General features: G+C 45.5%; 1 protein-coding gene across 1 annotated transcript in view; it reads right to left on the bottom strand.

Annotated features, from left to right (window-relative positions):
- Positions 1-3,146: 3,146 nt before the first annotated feature.
- Positions 3,147-14,873, bottom strand: part of kdm2bb (lysine (K)-specific demethylase 2Bb) — a 159,552-nt gene continuing 147,825 nt past the window's right edge. The window contains exons 21-23 of the mRNA XM_084324298.1: positions 7,623-7,784; positions 5,570-5,788; positions 3,147-3,930 (exon numbers count right to left, since the gene is read on the bottom strand). Coding sequence (XP_084180424.1) covers positions 3,749-3,930; positions 5,570-5,788; positions 7,623-7,784 — 563 coding nt within the window. The 3' untranslated portion in view covers positions 3,147-3,748. The remainder of the gene's footprint in view (positions 3,931-5,569; positions 5,789-7,622; positions 7,785-14,873) is intronic.

Genomic DNA, 14,873 nt, shown 5'->3' with positions numbered 1-14,873 from the left:
TTAAATTCTTCCAAGCAAGAATCATAGCCACATTAATAACGTTTGTAATAAATGAAACCGTTTGTAAATCCGTCAAGATTTCTCTTTGTGCAGATCATCACCTTAAAGCAGTAGTCCACCCTCGCAAGATGGCCACCGGTGAAGTATGCGGGCGACTCTGCCTTGAGCCATCTAGTGTTGTTATCTATGGTGTTGGATAATCAGTCTGGTGACGTTGCTCTGGAGGTGCATCCAGTGTGTTGGATCATTACATGACAGTTATGTCTCGTTCTGTTCAAGATTGGGAATAACCTTGTTGCTGAAGTGACTACGAGAGTAAATATTATTGTCATGGCTGTAGACGTTATGCACTGAAATAACAGACTACCCAGACTGCATTGGACTACATACATAGTGCTGCTAAACAACCATAATGCTTTGGTTATGGATTCTGCCCTGCTGTCTGAATATAACTGGAGAGGTTGTTCCGCTTAAATACTTTGTGGAGAAGGAGTTGCTTTCCTTGTAACGGACTGTGGCGATTCTTACTGACCCATTACACTAAATGTATTGACGCTTGCATTATGCCTCAAGGTGCGCAGTTCTTGCACACAGTCAATGTTTAATCCATCTCGATCATGTGCCTAAACAGCAGATTTAAATGAGCTGCACTCCCATCTCGCCTGGACAAACTGAAAGATCCCTTGTTTTGGATTTAAATGCAGAATGCGCAAATTACTGATGCTATGTGAACTTACTGTAGTATTCCTTTGTATGTATGACAGCAAGCAAAACCTGCTAATTACCCATTTATTTTTGGTCGAAATGCTCAAACAGTAATAAATTATGTACGCGAAGCCGCAAACTAGAATGGAACACGTTCCCTGTTAGTGGAAAAGGGGTGTGACAGATTTCCTAAAACATGTTGGTGTGGACAGGACAGCAAGGAGGAGGAAACCCTGGTTTAAAAAATAGCCATACGTGTGGACCAGACCTAAGTATTGCAGATTCCTATATAACAGAGTATAAGTATGAATGTGTACTGTAGTTGCAGTTGTAGATATCCAGTAGTTATTAACTATTAGCAGATATATTGTCTTGATACACCTTAAGAGAAGACTGGGGAGTAGTGGGGTGCCAATTTTGTTCTGGGGTTAAATCTCTTCCAACCCTACATCCGGGTTGAAACTAATGTGATAAACTAACGATACAGAAAGTTCAATCACATTTGTACACATTTGCGTTTTCAAATACAGTGGAAACTGATTATACATACGACGGCAGATTGACATCACCGTTTTGAACTTTATACATTGTTTGTTTATCATGTTAGTTTCAACGCAGAAGTATAGGGTTAGAACATGTTTTACCACAGAGCATATTTTGGCACCACAATAGGCTATTTTAAAAAGCAGGATTACTCGGTTACCCAAAGTCATAATGAGAGATTAAACTGACAGCACAGCCATAGACTTTAAACAGTTACTGTTGCTATGTTAAACTGACAGCACAGCCATAGACTTTAAACAGTTACTGTTGCTATGTTAAACTGACAGCACAGCCATAGACTTTAAACAGTTACTGTTGCTATGTTAAACTGACAGCACAGCCATAGACTTTAAACAGTTACTGTTGCTATGTTAAACTGATAGCAGAGCCATATACTTTAAAGAGTTACTGTTGCTATGTTAAACTAGCACAGCCATAGACTTTAAACGGTTACTGTTGCTACATTATGTTAAACTGGTAGCACAGCCATAGAATTTAAACAGTTCTATGTTGAACATATCTCTGGTTATATCTCTCTGATGACCTCACTCAGAGGTGTCAGAGGACATGGCTGTGGAAGCAGTAGCCTACCTAAAACTATAATACACACTGTTTGATTTTTGTGCAACTTTTTTTAAATGCAATATTGGATTTTATGTTCTGTTCATGTTGTGTAGTAGCCTTGTGAGCTGTGCACATTATTTATTATTTATTTTACACATTTTGTCTCTACCTTGCTTGCCTATGTGAAGGGTGGATTGGTGGATCACTATGTCAATCATCATCATCAACGGCCAATTATCTAACTAACTGGGTAATGCTGCTTCTGAACCCCCCCCCCCCCCCCCCCCACTATAGCTATATAGATAAATATACTATATTCATATCTAACGTTAACAGTGCAAATCTCTTTTGTTTCTAGATATGAAGAGATCAAAGTGGACATAGTAACACAGTACCTATGGAGGTACCTTTGTCCAAATACAAATAGAACAGCCACATAAAAATGTATATTGTACAAATACAAGCTACCGCCCTACTGTACCGGCAGAACAATCCTCTGACCTTCTGCCCGCCAACCATAAAGAGTTGAACAGTGATGCAGATTGATTATCAGTTTCAAATGCTTCTATTTGTGCATCAGTGCATTCAATACTGCACATAAAAGGTATGAAAGACTCTGGTACAAAAATATCTCTATAAAATGCGTTAAACTTAGCACTGGGACAAAAACAAAAAGAAGTCTATGAACAACAAAACATGATCAATATACAAACACAGTCCGTCTGGACAAAGAAATAACTTTAAAAAGTGGCGCAAATAGTTCTGAAAAAGAAAGACGACGACAGCAACAACAGCGATGACAAAAACATGCTCTGCAAGTGTTTCTATGAGGCTGAGTGTCCAGTCCTTCTCACAGCTTCTGGCTTAGCAGCGCTAGTTCCCTTATGGTCAAGCTTCACAGTGACAGACAGACACTTCCCTCTGGCTGGCCAGGAGCCCCAGCATGGCTCTCCCTCTGGCTGGCCAGGAGCCCCAGCATGGCTCTCCCTCTGGCTGGTCAGCATGGCTCTCCCTCTGGCTGGTCAGGAGCCCCAGCATGGCTCTCCCTCTGGCTGGTCAGCATGGCTCTCCCTATGGCTGGTCAGGATGGCTCTCCCTCTGGCTGGTCAGGAGCCCCAGCATGGCTCTCCCTCTGGCTGGTCAGCATGGCTCTCCGTCTGGCTGGTCAGGAGCCCCAGCATGGCTCTCCCTCTGGCTGGTCAGCATGGCGCTCCCTCTAGCTGGTCAGCATGGCGCTCCCTCTAGCTGGTCAGCATGGCTCTCCCTCTAGCTGGTCAGCATGGCTCTCCCTCTGGCTGGTCAGCATGGCTCTCCCTCTAGCTGGTCAGCATGGCTCTCCCTCTAGCTGGTCAGCATGGCGCTCCCTCTAGCTGGTCAGCATGGCGCTCCCTCTAGCTGGTCAGCATGGCTCAACCTCTAGCTGGTCAGCATGGCTCTCCCTCTAGCTGGTCAGCATGGCTCTCCCTCTAGCTGGTCAGCATGGCTCTCCCTCTAGCTGGTCAGCAGCCCCAGCATGGCTCATGGGTCGTGACAAGACAAGACCCCTGTCTCCATGAAGTCAATTGCGGCCTCAATTCAGACGGCAGTACAGGCTTCCGACATTTTAATTCCCTTTATCGAAATACATGTCCATATTTTCCCACAACCTGTAGACTAGACATCAGTACAGACCGTCTCAACATTTTCCATTTCCAAAACCCTTCATTGAAACACTTTGCTCACATCTTCCTGACCTGAAGACATGTCGGCGTCCTTGCTCATCAACCATTTAAAAATTCCTTCATTAAATTATGGGACATTTTTGCACATTCTCGGAACCCATAAAAAATAAAAAAAAATAAAACAAGGATAACATACGTTCCCACATGTGTTCAGCTTCACGCTGTAGGAACCCAATAGCCTGGCAGCCAGTGCATTAAGGACAAAGTCTTGTAAACTAGCCCAGTTTCTGCAGCAGCTTGTCCTCCGCCAGTCCAAACTGAACGCTCACCGACATCTCGGCCACAAACTGTTCACAGCCCTCCTTGGTCACCTGCTTGCAGTATCGCAGGTCTATGAGACGGATGTTTCCACAGCGCTTGAAGTAGGAAAGAGACTGGTCTGTGACCCGGTTACAAACTGCCGGGGAGGAAGAGAAGAGAGGGAATGACTGATCTAAACCACTCAGAGGAACTGTCAAATCATTCAATATGGTTCAGGTGTTTTCCTTGCATTAAGACAAGGTACAAGATAAAAGATTCCTTTATTGCCACACAACCAGGTTGGTGGTATTTGTGATCGGTACAGCGTGTATTGAAGCTCTACAGTACATAAAACTGGAACATAGACCTACATTGTCCCTTTTTGCTCTAGTTTCTGCATGAGACTACTAATGCTACTACCTCAGGCTCTGTGAAGCCTCCGTGCCTCCATGCTACTACCCAGGCAGGCTGTTCTGAAGCCAGGGGGGGACCCTGTAGAACTGGGACGAGTGCCAGAGATCAAGTGGATCCTGTTGAGGTCGTCAGGAGGCCAACGTCCTCATTAGTCTGTCCTCCCTACCGCCCGTCTATAATTGGCTGCACTAAAATAAGTGTCGCTGGTCAATAATAATTTTCCTCAGATGAGCCACTTATTCCTGAAGTATAAGTCCCACACTTTTAAGATCATTCCCACGTCGAAACACAATCACGCTATTATGGATGATCATCGAATTCCACGTTTCTTACTCAATTAATCTATAAGTTATTGCCTATAAGTTATTCTAAAACTGGATACCAAATTGCGCCCCCTGTCTTTCCTGTGGTACTGCAGGTGTGAAATAGTTCTCCAGTTATGTCACTGGTTTAACATAATCATTCAAATTCAGCCAATCCAATCAAATTAAATTTAGTTTTTTACATTTGGCTTTATGTTTGAAAGACGGTATAACAGGAGAGGGGGTGGGGGGTATCTAAATCAACTTTGTTAAATTGACCCACTGATCAACTCTATGGGTAGGAACACTGCTCAACTCTATGGGTAGGAACACTGCTCAACTCTATGGGTAGGAACACAGAACTGCTCAACTCTATGGGTAGGAACACAGAACTGCTCAACTATATGGGTAGGAACACAGAACTGCTCAACTCTATGGGTAGGAACACAGAACTGCTCAACTCTATGGGTAGGAACACAGAACTGCTCAACTCTATGGGTAGGAACACAGAACTGCTCAACTCTATGGGTAGGAACACAGAACTGCTCAACTCTATGGGAAGGAACACAGAACTGCTCAACTCTATGGGTAGGAACACAGAACTGCTCAACTCTATGGGAAGGAACACAGAACTGCTCAACTCTATGGGAAGGAACACAGAACTGCTCAACTCTATGGGTAGGAACACAGAACTGCTCAACTCTATGGGAAGGAACACAGAACTGCTCAACTCGGTGGGTAGGAACACAGAACTGCTCAACTCGGTGGGTAGGAACACAGAACTGCTCAACTCGGTGGGTAGGAACACAGAACTGCTCAACTCGGTGGGTAGGAACACAGAACTGCTCAACTCGGTGGGTAGGAACACAGAACTGCTCAACTCGGTGGGTAGGAACACTGCTCAACTCTATGACATATTTTTCTTACTATTATGGCTGGTGTACTTTGGTAGAAAATAGTTCTCAGTGAAACTGTTGCCAACAAGGTCTGTGGAGACATTGCTGTTGAGTTTCTTTTTTTTATGATTTAACCCAATGCCATCCAGCTCTATTGTATTGAAATGACGTGGGGTCTGTGTACCTGAGAGGTTGATGTCGGTCAGAGAGTCTCTGGTGGTCGTCCCAGCGGCGGTCAGGATGTTGACTGACTGGTCGGTCACATGGTTACAGTAGCTGAGGTCCAGCTTGGACAGCAGAGGCATGTAGCGAATCATGAGATGCAGGGAAGAGTCAGTAATGTCCAGACCGGCCAGACCTAACTCTACCACGTTACGAAGCTTACTGCGGTTATCTAGCTGACCTAGAGAGAGAGAGAGGGGGAGGGAGGATAGAAAAAGTACTTTATTTGACTCATACTTATATATATATATATAAACCTATACTTTTTTAGCAAAGCTCTTGAGTGAAAGTAATTAGTTACTCTCCACCCCTGGCTAGATGTAATGGCAGCAGGACACGTATAAGAAGTGAGCAGCAGGGGGCAGTACAGGGCACAATAAGAGCTGATGAGAAGAGAAGAGAAAAGAAGAGACAAGAAGAGAAGAAAAGAGTATAGTAGAGGTGGAGGAGAGAAGAAGAGAGGAGAAAAGAAGAGCTGGAGAAGAGTGGTAGAGTAGAGGTGGAGATGAGAGTAGAGGTGGAGAGGAGAGCTGGAGATGAGAGTAGAGGTGGAGAGGAGAGGAGAGGTGGAGAGGAGATGTGGAGATGAGAGGAGAGGTGGAGAGGAGAGGTGGAGATGAGAGTAGAGGTTGAGAGGAGAGGAGAGGTGGAGAGGAGAGGTGGAGATGAGAAGTGGAGGAGATGAGAGGAGAGGTGGAGAGGAGAGGTGGAGATGAGAGGTGGGGATGAGAAGTGGAGGAGATGAGAGGAGAGGTGGAGAGGAGAGGTGGAGATGAGATGAGAGGTGGGGATGAGAAGTGGAGGAGAGGAGAGGTGGGGAGGAGAGGTGGAGATGAGAGGAGCGGTGGAGATGAGAATTGGTGGAGAGTAGATGAGAGGTGGGGAGGAGATGAGAGGAGAGGTTGGGGGAGAGGAGAGGTGGAGAAGAGAGGTGGAGATGAGAGTAGAGTAGAGGTGGAGAGGAGAGGAGGTGGAGAGGAGAGGTGGAGAGTAGAGGTGGAGAGGAGAGGAGAGGTGGAGAGGAGAGGTGGAGATGAGAGGAGAGGTGGAGATGAGAGTAGAGGTGGAGAGGAGAGGAGAGGAGAGGTGGAGATGAGAGTAGAGGTGGAGAGGAGATGAGAGGTGGAGATGAGAGGTGGAGATGAGAGGAGAGGTGGAGATGAGAGTAGAGGTGGAGAGGAGAGGAGAGGAGAGGAGAGGAGGAGATGAGAGTAGAGGTGGAGAGGAGAGGAGAGGTGGGGAGGAGATGAGAGGAGATGAGAGGTGATGTGGAGATGAGAAGTGGAGGAGATGAGGGGAGAGGTGGGGAGGAGAGGTGGAGATGAGATGAGAGGTGGGGATAAGAAGTGGAGGAGAGGAGAGGTGGAGATGAGAGGAGAGGTGGAGAGGAGAAGAGTTTTTTTTTGTTTTTTTTTAACCTTTATTTACCCAGGGTAGGTTCGCTGAGCACAGATGCTCTTTTTCAGCTACGCCCTGCTTCACATTCACACAATTCCATTCACACCTGGGAGCTGCCCAGTACAACCACAGTCTGACACCATTGGCCACTGAGCAACTCCACTGGAGCAGTTGGGGGTTAAGTGCCTTGCTCAAGGGCACTTCAGCGGCAGGTTTTTCCTGCCGGTCCCGGGGATCGAACCGGCGACCTTCCGGTCACAAACCCGCTTCTCTAACCATTAGGCCACCGCTGCCCCCAAAGAGGTGGAGAGAGTAGAGGAGAGGTGGAGAGGAGAGTAGAGGTGGAGAAGAGAAGAGAGTAGAGGAGAGGTGGAGAGGAGAAGATAGGAGAAGATAGGTGGAGAGGAGAGTAGAGGTGGAGAGGAGAAGATAGGAGAGGAGAGGTGGAGAGGAGATGAGAGGAGAGGAGAGGAGGATATGTGGAGAGGAGAGTTGGAAAGGAGAGGGTATTTGGAAAGGAGGAGATGAGATGAGAGGTGGAGAGGAGAGGTGGAAAGGAGATGAGATGGGAGGTGGAGAGGAAAAAAATAAAAGCTACGCCTGTGGCGTGTCGTTACCTGGCCTATTGTCAGTAGGGGGTGACAGCAGGTCTCTCATCTGGGCGTCTTTCAGTCCCTCCACCCACTGAACGTCTAGGGTGCGGAGGAGCGGACAGCTGGAGGTGCAGAGAGCAGACACAGCCACCCAGGAGCACCCTGATAACAGCAGCACCCGCAGACCTGCAGCACACAGGGGTCGACAGAATGATTACAGGTCACATCCCTTTATACAGGAACTACAGCACCCACCAGACATACAGCACCCACCAGACCTACAGCACCCACTCGACATACAGCAGCACCCACCAGACATACAGCACCCACTAGACATATAGCAGCACCCACCAGACATACAGCACCCACCAGACATACAGCAGCCACCAGACCTACAGCACCAGTCATGAGCAGTCGCATTACAGAGAGCTCTCACCATCGATCCAAAACAACAAGGTTTTGTGCACATTTTCTCCTCCTCATAATATGGATTACGGATTTATACCTAAATTCATCAATGAAGCAACATCTAACAGAAGTGGAGAGAAGGGAAAACGGATTTAACGAGACCCACAGTGACTTCTACCTTCTCAATGGCTCTGAAAAGAAACATCTACACGTCGGAACGGCGGCTATACACACGCTACTAACAGCGAGCCCGGCACGTAAGAACTTACCCCCGAATGGCAGATTGGACCGTAGGACCATGATCATCCTGGTTCTACTACTTTCGGGAGACATTCATTTAAACCCAGGCCCGGTCTTGACCAGAACTCAGGCGAGAAGACTTGGTCTGGCAGCGCAAGAAGCGAAGGTGGTTTCCATCGCGACCAACAACAACATCAACAACTCGACCCGTGGCAACATCCACTGCGCGGACGGCAACTGTTCCCCAATGACGCCGCAGCAGACGAGCACATGTGAGGCAGAGACGAGAGGAGGTGAACCGAGGGTCGAAACCATGACGACCAACTCGACGCGGGATTTAAACATCTCGACGCCCGATAGCCGGCTAGCTAGCAGAGCTAACAACGGAAACATCCAGGAACGAGTCCTTTGTTGTTCCAGCACGGCGCGGGACCCGACCACCCCCTCCCCCCTTCTTTGTTGTTCCAGCACGGAGCGGGACCCGACCCCCTTCCCACCCTCAACAACAAAGCCCCCCAGCCCCACACAGAGGAACAGATCACAAACGAACAATACTTCGAACCTGCCAACACCAATGAAATAACCAACGCCAATGGACTGAACATTTTTCACATTAACATTAACAGCTTAAAAAACAAATTGGATGAAATCAAACAATTATTCATAAATGGTAAGGCAAACATACTGTGCTTCTCAGAAACTAAGCTTGACGATTCTGTAAAAGATCCAGAGATAGAGATTGAGAACTACTCAATAATTAGGAATGATAGGAACAAACATGGAGGTGGTGTCTGTATGTACATACACAAGGACACCAAATTCATCAACAGAAATGACCTGAATCATAAATCAATTGAAACTGTATGGGTGAAAATCCTATTCGAAAGGGCGAAATCCCTACTGGTTGGCACAGTCTACAGGCCGCCAGATCATAGTGACTTTTATGATACACTGGATGGGTGTTTAGCTGGAGTTGAGGATGTAGACAAAATTCTTATTGGAGACTGGAACACGGATATGCAACGAAAAGATGCACCCGTCTTCAAGTCATTCAGTAGGTTTTGTGATCTGCACGGCCTCAGCCAGCTAATCACCCAACCCACACGTGTATGTGAATCAACTCAGACTACCATTGACCTCATTCTGACCTCCGACAAGTCCAAGATCTCCAAGAAAGGGGTTATAGCATGCGGGTTAAGTGATCATTATATGATATTCTGTACCCGCAAAAAACTAAAACAAAAGGCTGGCTGCCACAAAACAGTCACATCTAGAGACCTCAAAACCTACTCTAGCGAGGCCTTTAACCTTGAACTGGAGAGCCTGGACTGGTCAGATGAACTCAATGGTACACTGGTTGAAGAAACATGGCTTGGTTTCAAAACCAAATTCTCAACAATACTAAACGACATGGCCCCCCTAAGAACCACCAGGGTAAAAAATCGCGCTGAGCCGTGGATGCACTCCGAAATACTGGCCGCTATGAAAACCAGAGACAAAAAATGCTCTGAGTTTCGTAAAAGTCAGTCAAAGCTTACTAAAAGCACGAGCAGTGAACTCCAAGCCCACGTGACTGAACTCAAACTAGAAAGAAACAGACTAAGAAACGACGTAAACTCCATGATCAAAACTGCAAAAAAGAATTTCATCAATGACAAAACTGAGGAAAACAAAAACAAACCACGTGAACTTTGGAAATTACTCAATAATCAACTAGGATGCAGTAAAAAACTTAAAACCAGATTCTCAAACATAAACATAAAAACGGACAACACGCTCATCACAGACAAGCTGGATGTAGCCAATTACTTAAACATTTTCTTCACAAACATAGCCACAACACTGGTAAACAAACTACCCTCCCACTCAGGGCTTTATGGGGTAGAACACATAGTAGCTTACTACAAAAACCTAGGGGTCCGCAAGGACGACTTCAAACTGGAAATGGTAACAACAGATGAGGTACTCAATAAACTGAGCGCCCTCCAACCTAACAAGGCCACTGGCCATGACAACATCCCCTCCAAATTCCTCAGAGACTCAGCAGCCGCCATCACCCCAATCATCACACACATAATAAACCTCTCCATAAAACAGGGACACGTCCCCAAGGACTTCAAAATTGCGAGGGTGACCCCTCTGCACAAAAAGGGCAGCAAATTAGACCCAGGCAACTACCGCCCTGTTTCTATTCTCACCTCCATCTCGAAAGTCATGGAAAAAATAGTCTACGAACAGGTCGAAAAGTACCTAGCGGAAAAAAATCTAATCTACGAATTCCAATCTGGCTTCAGAACATCCCACTCCACTGACGCATGCCTTCTCTATTTGAATGACCACATCAAACAAGAGGTGGACGCAGGCAAATACTGCGGCATGGTCATGCTGGACCTACAAAAGGCCTTTGACACGGTCAATCACTCCATTCTGATTGACAAGCTAAAAGCAATTGGTTTTGATAGCCTATCAGTGAGCTGGATGCAATCCTACCTTGAGGGGAGGGAACAGATGGTGGAGGTAAACGGTACCCTATCCCCCCCCCTCACAGTGAGCTGTGGTGTTCCACAAGGAAGCATACTAGGACCGCTACTGTTCCTAATTTATGCAAATGACATGTCGTCAGCTTGTGACTGCAACTTGTTCCTGTTTGCGGACGACTCAGCCCTGCTGGTCTCTGACAAGAACAAGTTACAGGTTGAAAAAACCCTCAGCTCGGAACTAGGCAGAATCTGCATATGGCTCGCTGATAACAAACTATCATTACACATGGGCAAAACAGAGTCCATTCTCTTCGGTTCAAATAACAAACTCAGCAAGACCGACGGCTTCTCAGTTACAGTGGGTGACAATATTGTCACAAGGAAAGATGAAATTACCTACCTGGGTTCCATCCTAGAGGCTAATCTCTCCTGTGACAAAATGGCATCCAATGTAATAAAAAAAGTCAACCAACGAACTCGATTCTTGTACCGGATCTCCTCTCTGGTAAACAAGAATACCCTGAAGACTCTGGCAGGAGCACTCATTCAGGGGTACTACGACTATGCTTGCACCTCATGGTACCAAAGCACCTCAAAGGCGCTAAAAACAAAATTACAAACATCTCAAAACAAACTGGTCAGACTACTGCTTGACCTTACTCCTAGAACCCACCTCACCCCTGCCCACTTTGACAACCTAGGATGGCTTAGAGTAGATGACAGAGTACAGCAACTTGCAATGGGCCTGGTCTACAAGATACACTACACGACCAAGGTACCCATGTACATGGCAAAATACTTCCCAAAGGTCAGTGAATACCACGATCACAACACCAGAGGGAGCTCCACAAATCATGTTAAACCCAGATTCGGCTCAAATAAGGGACTAAACACGTTTCGCAATTATGCCACATCAATGTGGAACGCCCTACCCAAAGCTGTAAAGGAATGTGGATCACTACCCACTTTCAAAACCTCTCTCAAGAGACACCTACGGGAGACTGCAATTCAACACTGGCCCCTGTAAATATCCTAACCCAACCCCCTCCAATGTACAGTCATTTACCTAGTATGGTTTTGTCAATAGTCCAATGTACAATTTTGTTTGTTTGTACAGAGTCTCCCCCCCCCTCAATGTACAGTTTTGCTTGCTTATACAGTGTGCCCCCCCCCCCCCCCCCCCCCAACCACCTCCAATGTAAATTACCCAGTATGGTTGTCAATATCCCAGTGTACCCAACCCCCCCCACCCAACCTCCTCCAATGTACAGTTTCTACGTCAAATGTATATACTCCCTTTTCTTGACTCCTTCTGTATCACAAACAGTACTGTATTTGCAAATCTGGTATGTCATAAATGTATAGATGTAGCAGTACTGACTATCTGTATGTCATGTATGTCATATATGTCCTGATGAATTGAAAATGGGGGACCCTGGTGAAAACAAGACGAAAGTCTTTCTCTGGTCTGCATCCCCTTAACAATTGTGTGTATTGAGCTGTACTGTATTGTACCCATTCTGCAATCTGTTAATAAAGTTTTCAATCAATCAATCAAACCCACTCGACATACAGCAGCACCCACCAGACATACAGCAGCACCCACCAGACATACAGCACCCACTAGACATATAGCAGCACCCACCAGACATACAGCACCCACCAGACATACAGCACCCACTAGACTAGACATACAGCACCCACTATAGTAGACATACAGCACCCACCAGACATACAGCAGCACCCACCAGACATACAGCACCCACTAGACTAGACATACAGCACCCACTATAGTAGACATACAGCACCCACCAGACATACAGCACCCACTAGACATACAGCACCCACTAGACTAGACATACAGCACCCACCAGACATACAGCACCCACCAGACATACAGCACCCACTAGACTAGACATACAGCACCCACCAGACATACAGCACCCACTAGACCAGGGGTCAGCAACCTTTTTGACATGGAGTGCCTGTTTGAAATATAGTTGTAACTAGTGTGCCTCAACAATATTCCATGCATCGTAATTTTTTTTTCTCATAATCAGGTATTTTTAATGATAATTTTTACATTATTACATCATTATTGTTATTGTTATTATTAACAATATTTTTATGATGGTTGTATCAACCCTAAATCTGAGTTGGGGGGGGGGGGGAATGCAATGCAGACAAACAGCTGCATACAGTGCGACCATTTCACTCACATTTGCCCATTCATTTTTGGACACATCACACACCATCTGTTTGTGTACTGTACGTGTGCTGTCATAGCTCCACCTACAGGCCTAATGGAGAACACCAGGAGAACACCAGGATGTGAATGGAGGGTGAATGTGAGGTATATCGTGTAAATAAGTTTTGATTGATTGCAAGACTACACTGTAAAAAAAATAATAATAATAAGTTACCAGAACTTAAAAATATTGAGTTCAGTTACTGCGCATTAAGGTTTTCAGTTTTCAATCCATAATAAGTTAACAGAAAAATAAGTACACAACTACATTATTTCAACCTAATAAAACTATGTTTATTGTCATTGTTTTAAGAACACAAGTTGACTTGGTAATACTCACATTTTGAGTAAAAAAAATGGCTTTTAACATGTGCAATGTTCAATGAAATAGAAAAATAAATAATAAAATGTGTTGATTAATCCCACTGGTCACAATGGTGACCGTAATAATGTTTTTGTTATAAGGCTCTGCAAATGTTACTGAATGATGTAGCAATGTATTTCTAGCTAAATTGAAATAATAAACAAATAAAGGGTCTCAATTAAATATGTGGTAGTAAAAAGAACCTGTGGGAGGATTTCAACAAGATAAATGCGACAACAGTGCAAAATATTTCACTATAATATTTCAAAGCAAAAAAAAAAAAAATTATACTTTTTTTTTCTTCTTTTTTTTTGTAATACATTTTTACTGCTGCCCCCTGTGCCTATGCCCCCGCATGCCTATGCAGGCACGCATGCCTAGGGTTGCCTACCCCTGCACTAGACATACAGCAGCACCCACCAGACATACAGCACCCACTAGACATACAGCACCCACTAGACTAGACATACAGCACCCACTAGACATACAGCACCCACTAGACTAGACATACAGCACCCACCAGACCTACAGCACCCACTAGACTAGACATACAGCACCCACCAGACATACAGCACCCACCAGACATACAGCACCCACTAGACATACAGCACCTGACTAGACATACAGCACCTGACTAGACATACAGCACCTGACTAGACATACAGCACCCACCAGACATACAGCACCCACCAGACATACAGCACCCACTAGACATACAGCACCCACTAGACATACAGCACCCACTAGACATACAGCACCCACTAGACATACAGCAGCACCCACCAGACCTACAGCACCCATTAGACATACAGCACCCACTAGACTAGACATACAGCAACCAACACAGAGACAGACAGGCAAAACAGGCAGCAACAGCAACAATACATTTCAACTAAATGAATAGTTGTATCTTGTAATCTTCCACATGTTTGTGTTCTTGGGTGAAAGCAGCTGATCACCAGTAACAAAGGCGCTGGAAACCTACACACATGCTGGATTTATCTCCTGAGCAGCTCATACAGAAAGCTGTGGCCTATTTCCCATGTTTCTGCTCTCTTCCAGTCTCCAGAGTTTCAGCTAACCTGAGGGCACCAAACAAACAAACACACACGCAATAACTATGCTAATGTAATTAGTTACGCCTGCTACATATAATCCAGCAGAGACATTGATAAGTAACAAAGGAACAGCCAGGGTAGCGATCAGAAGGCCCTGCAGGGATATAATTACCCGTCTGACGGAGTTCACTACTGAAAACACACTACAAACACCACCAATAACGAACACAAACCCTTCTATGGGTGTATTATTGTTGTCAACACCTAGATAGTGCAGTGCGTTACAGTTACACAGTGTGTGTATTATTTACTTAACCCTTTCACTACCACACTACCAAAGGGTTAACCCTTTCACTGCGACAATACAGAAGGACAACCCTGTCACATGACAAATGGTTAACCCTTTCACAACCACACCACAGAAGGTTAACCCTTCCACAACCACACTACAGAAGATTAACCCTTTCACTACCACAC

This window comes from Notolepis coatsorum (genome assembly GCF_963971535.1).
Source record: "Notolepis coatsorum genome assembly, chromosome: 11".
NCBI lineage: Eukaryota > Metazoa > Chordata > Actinopteri > Aulopiformes > Paralepididae > Notolepis > Notolepis coatsorum.
Note: the sequence above shows the minus strand (reverse complement) of the source record. Positions and strands in the feature narration are given on the sequence as shown.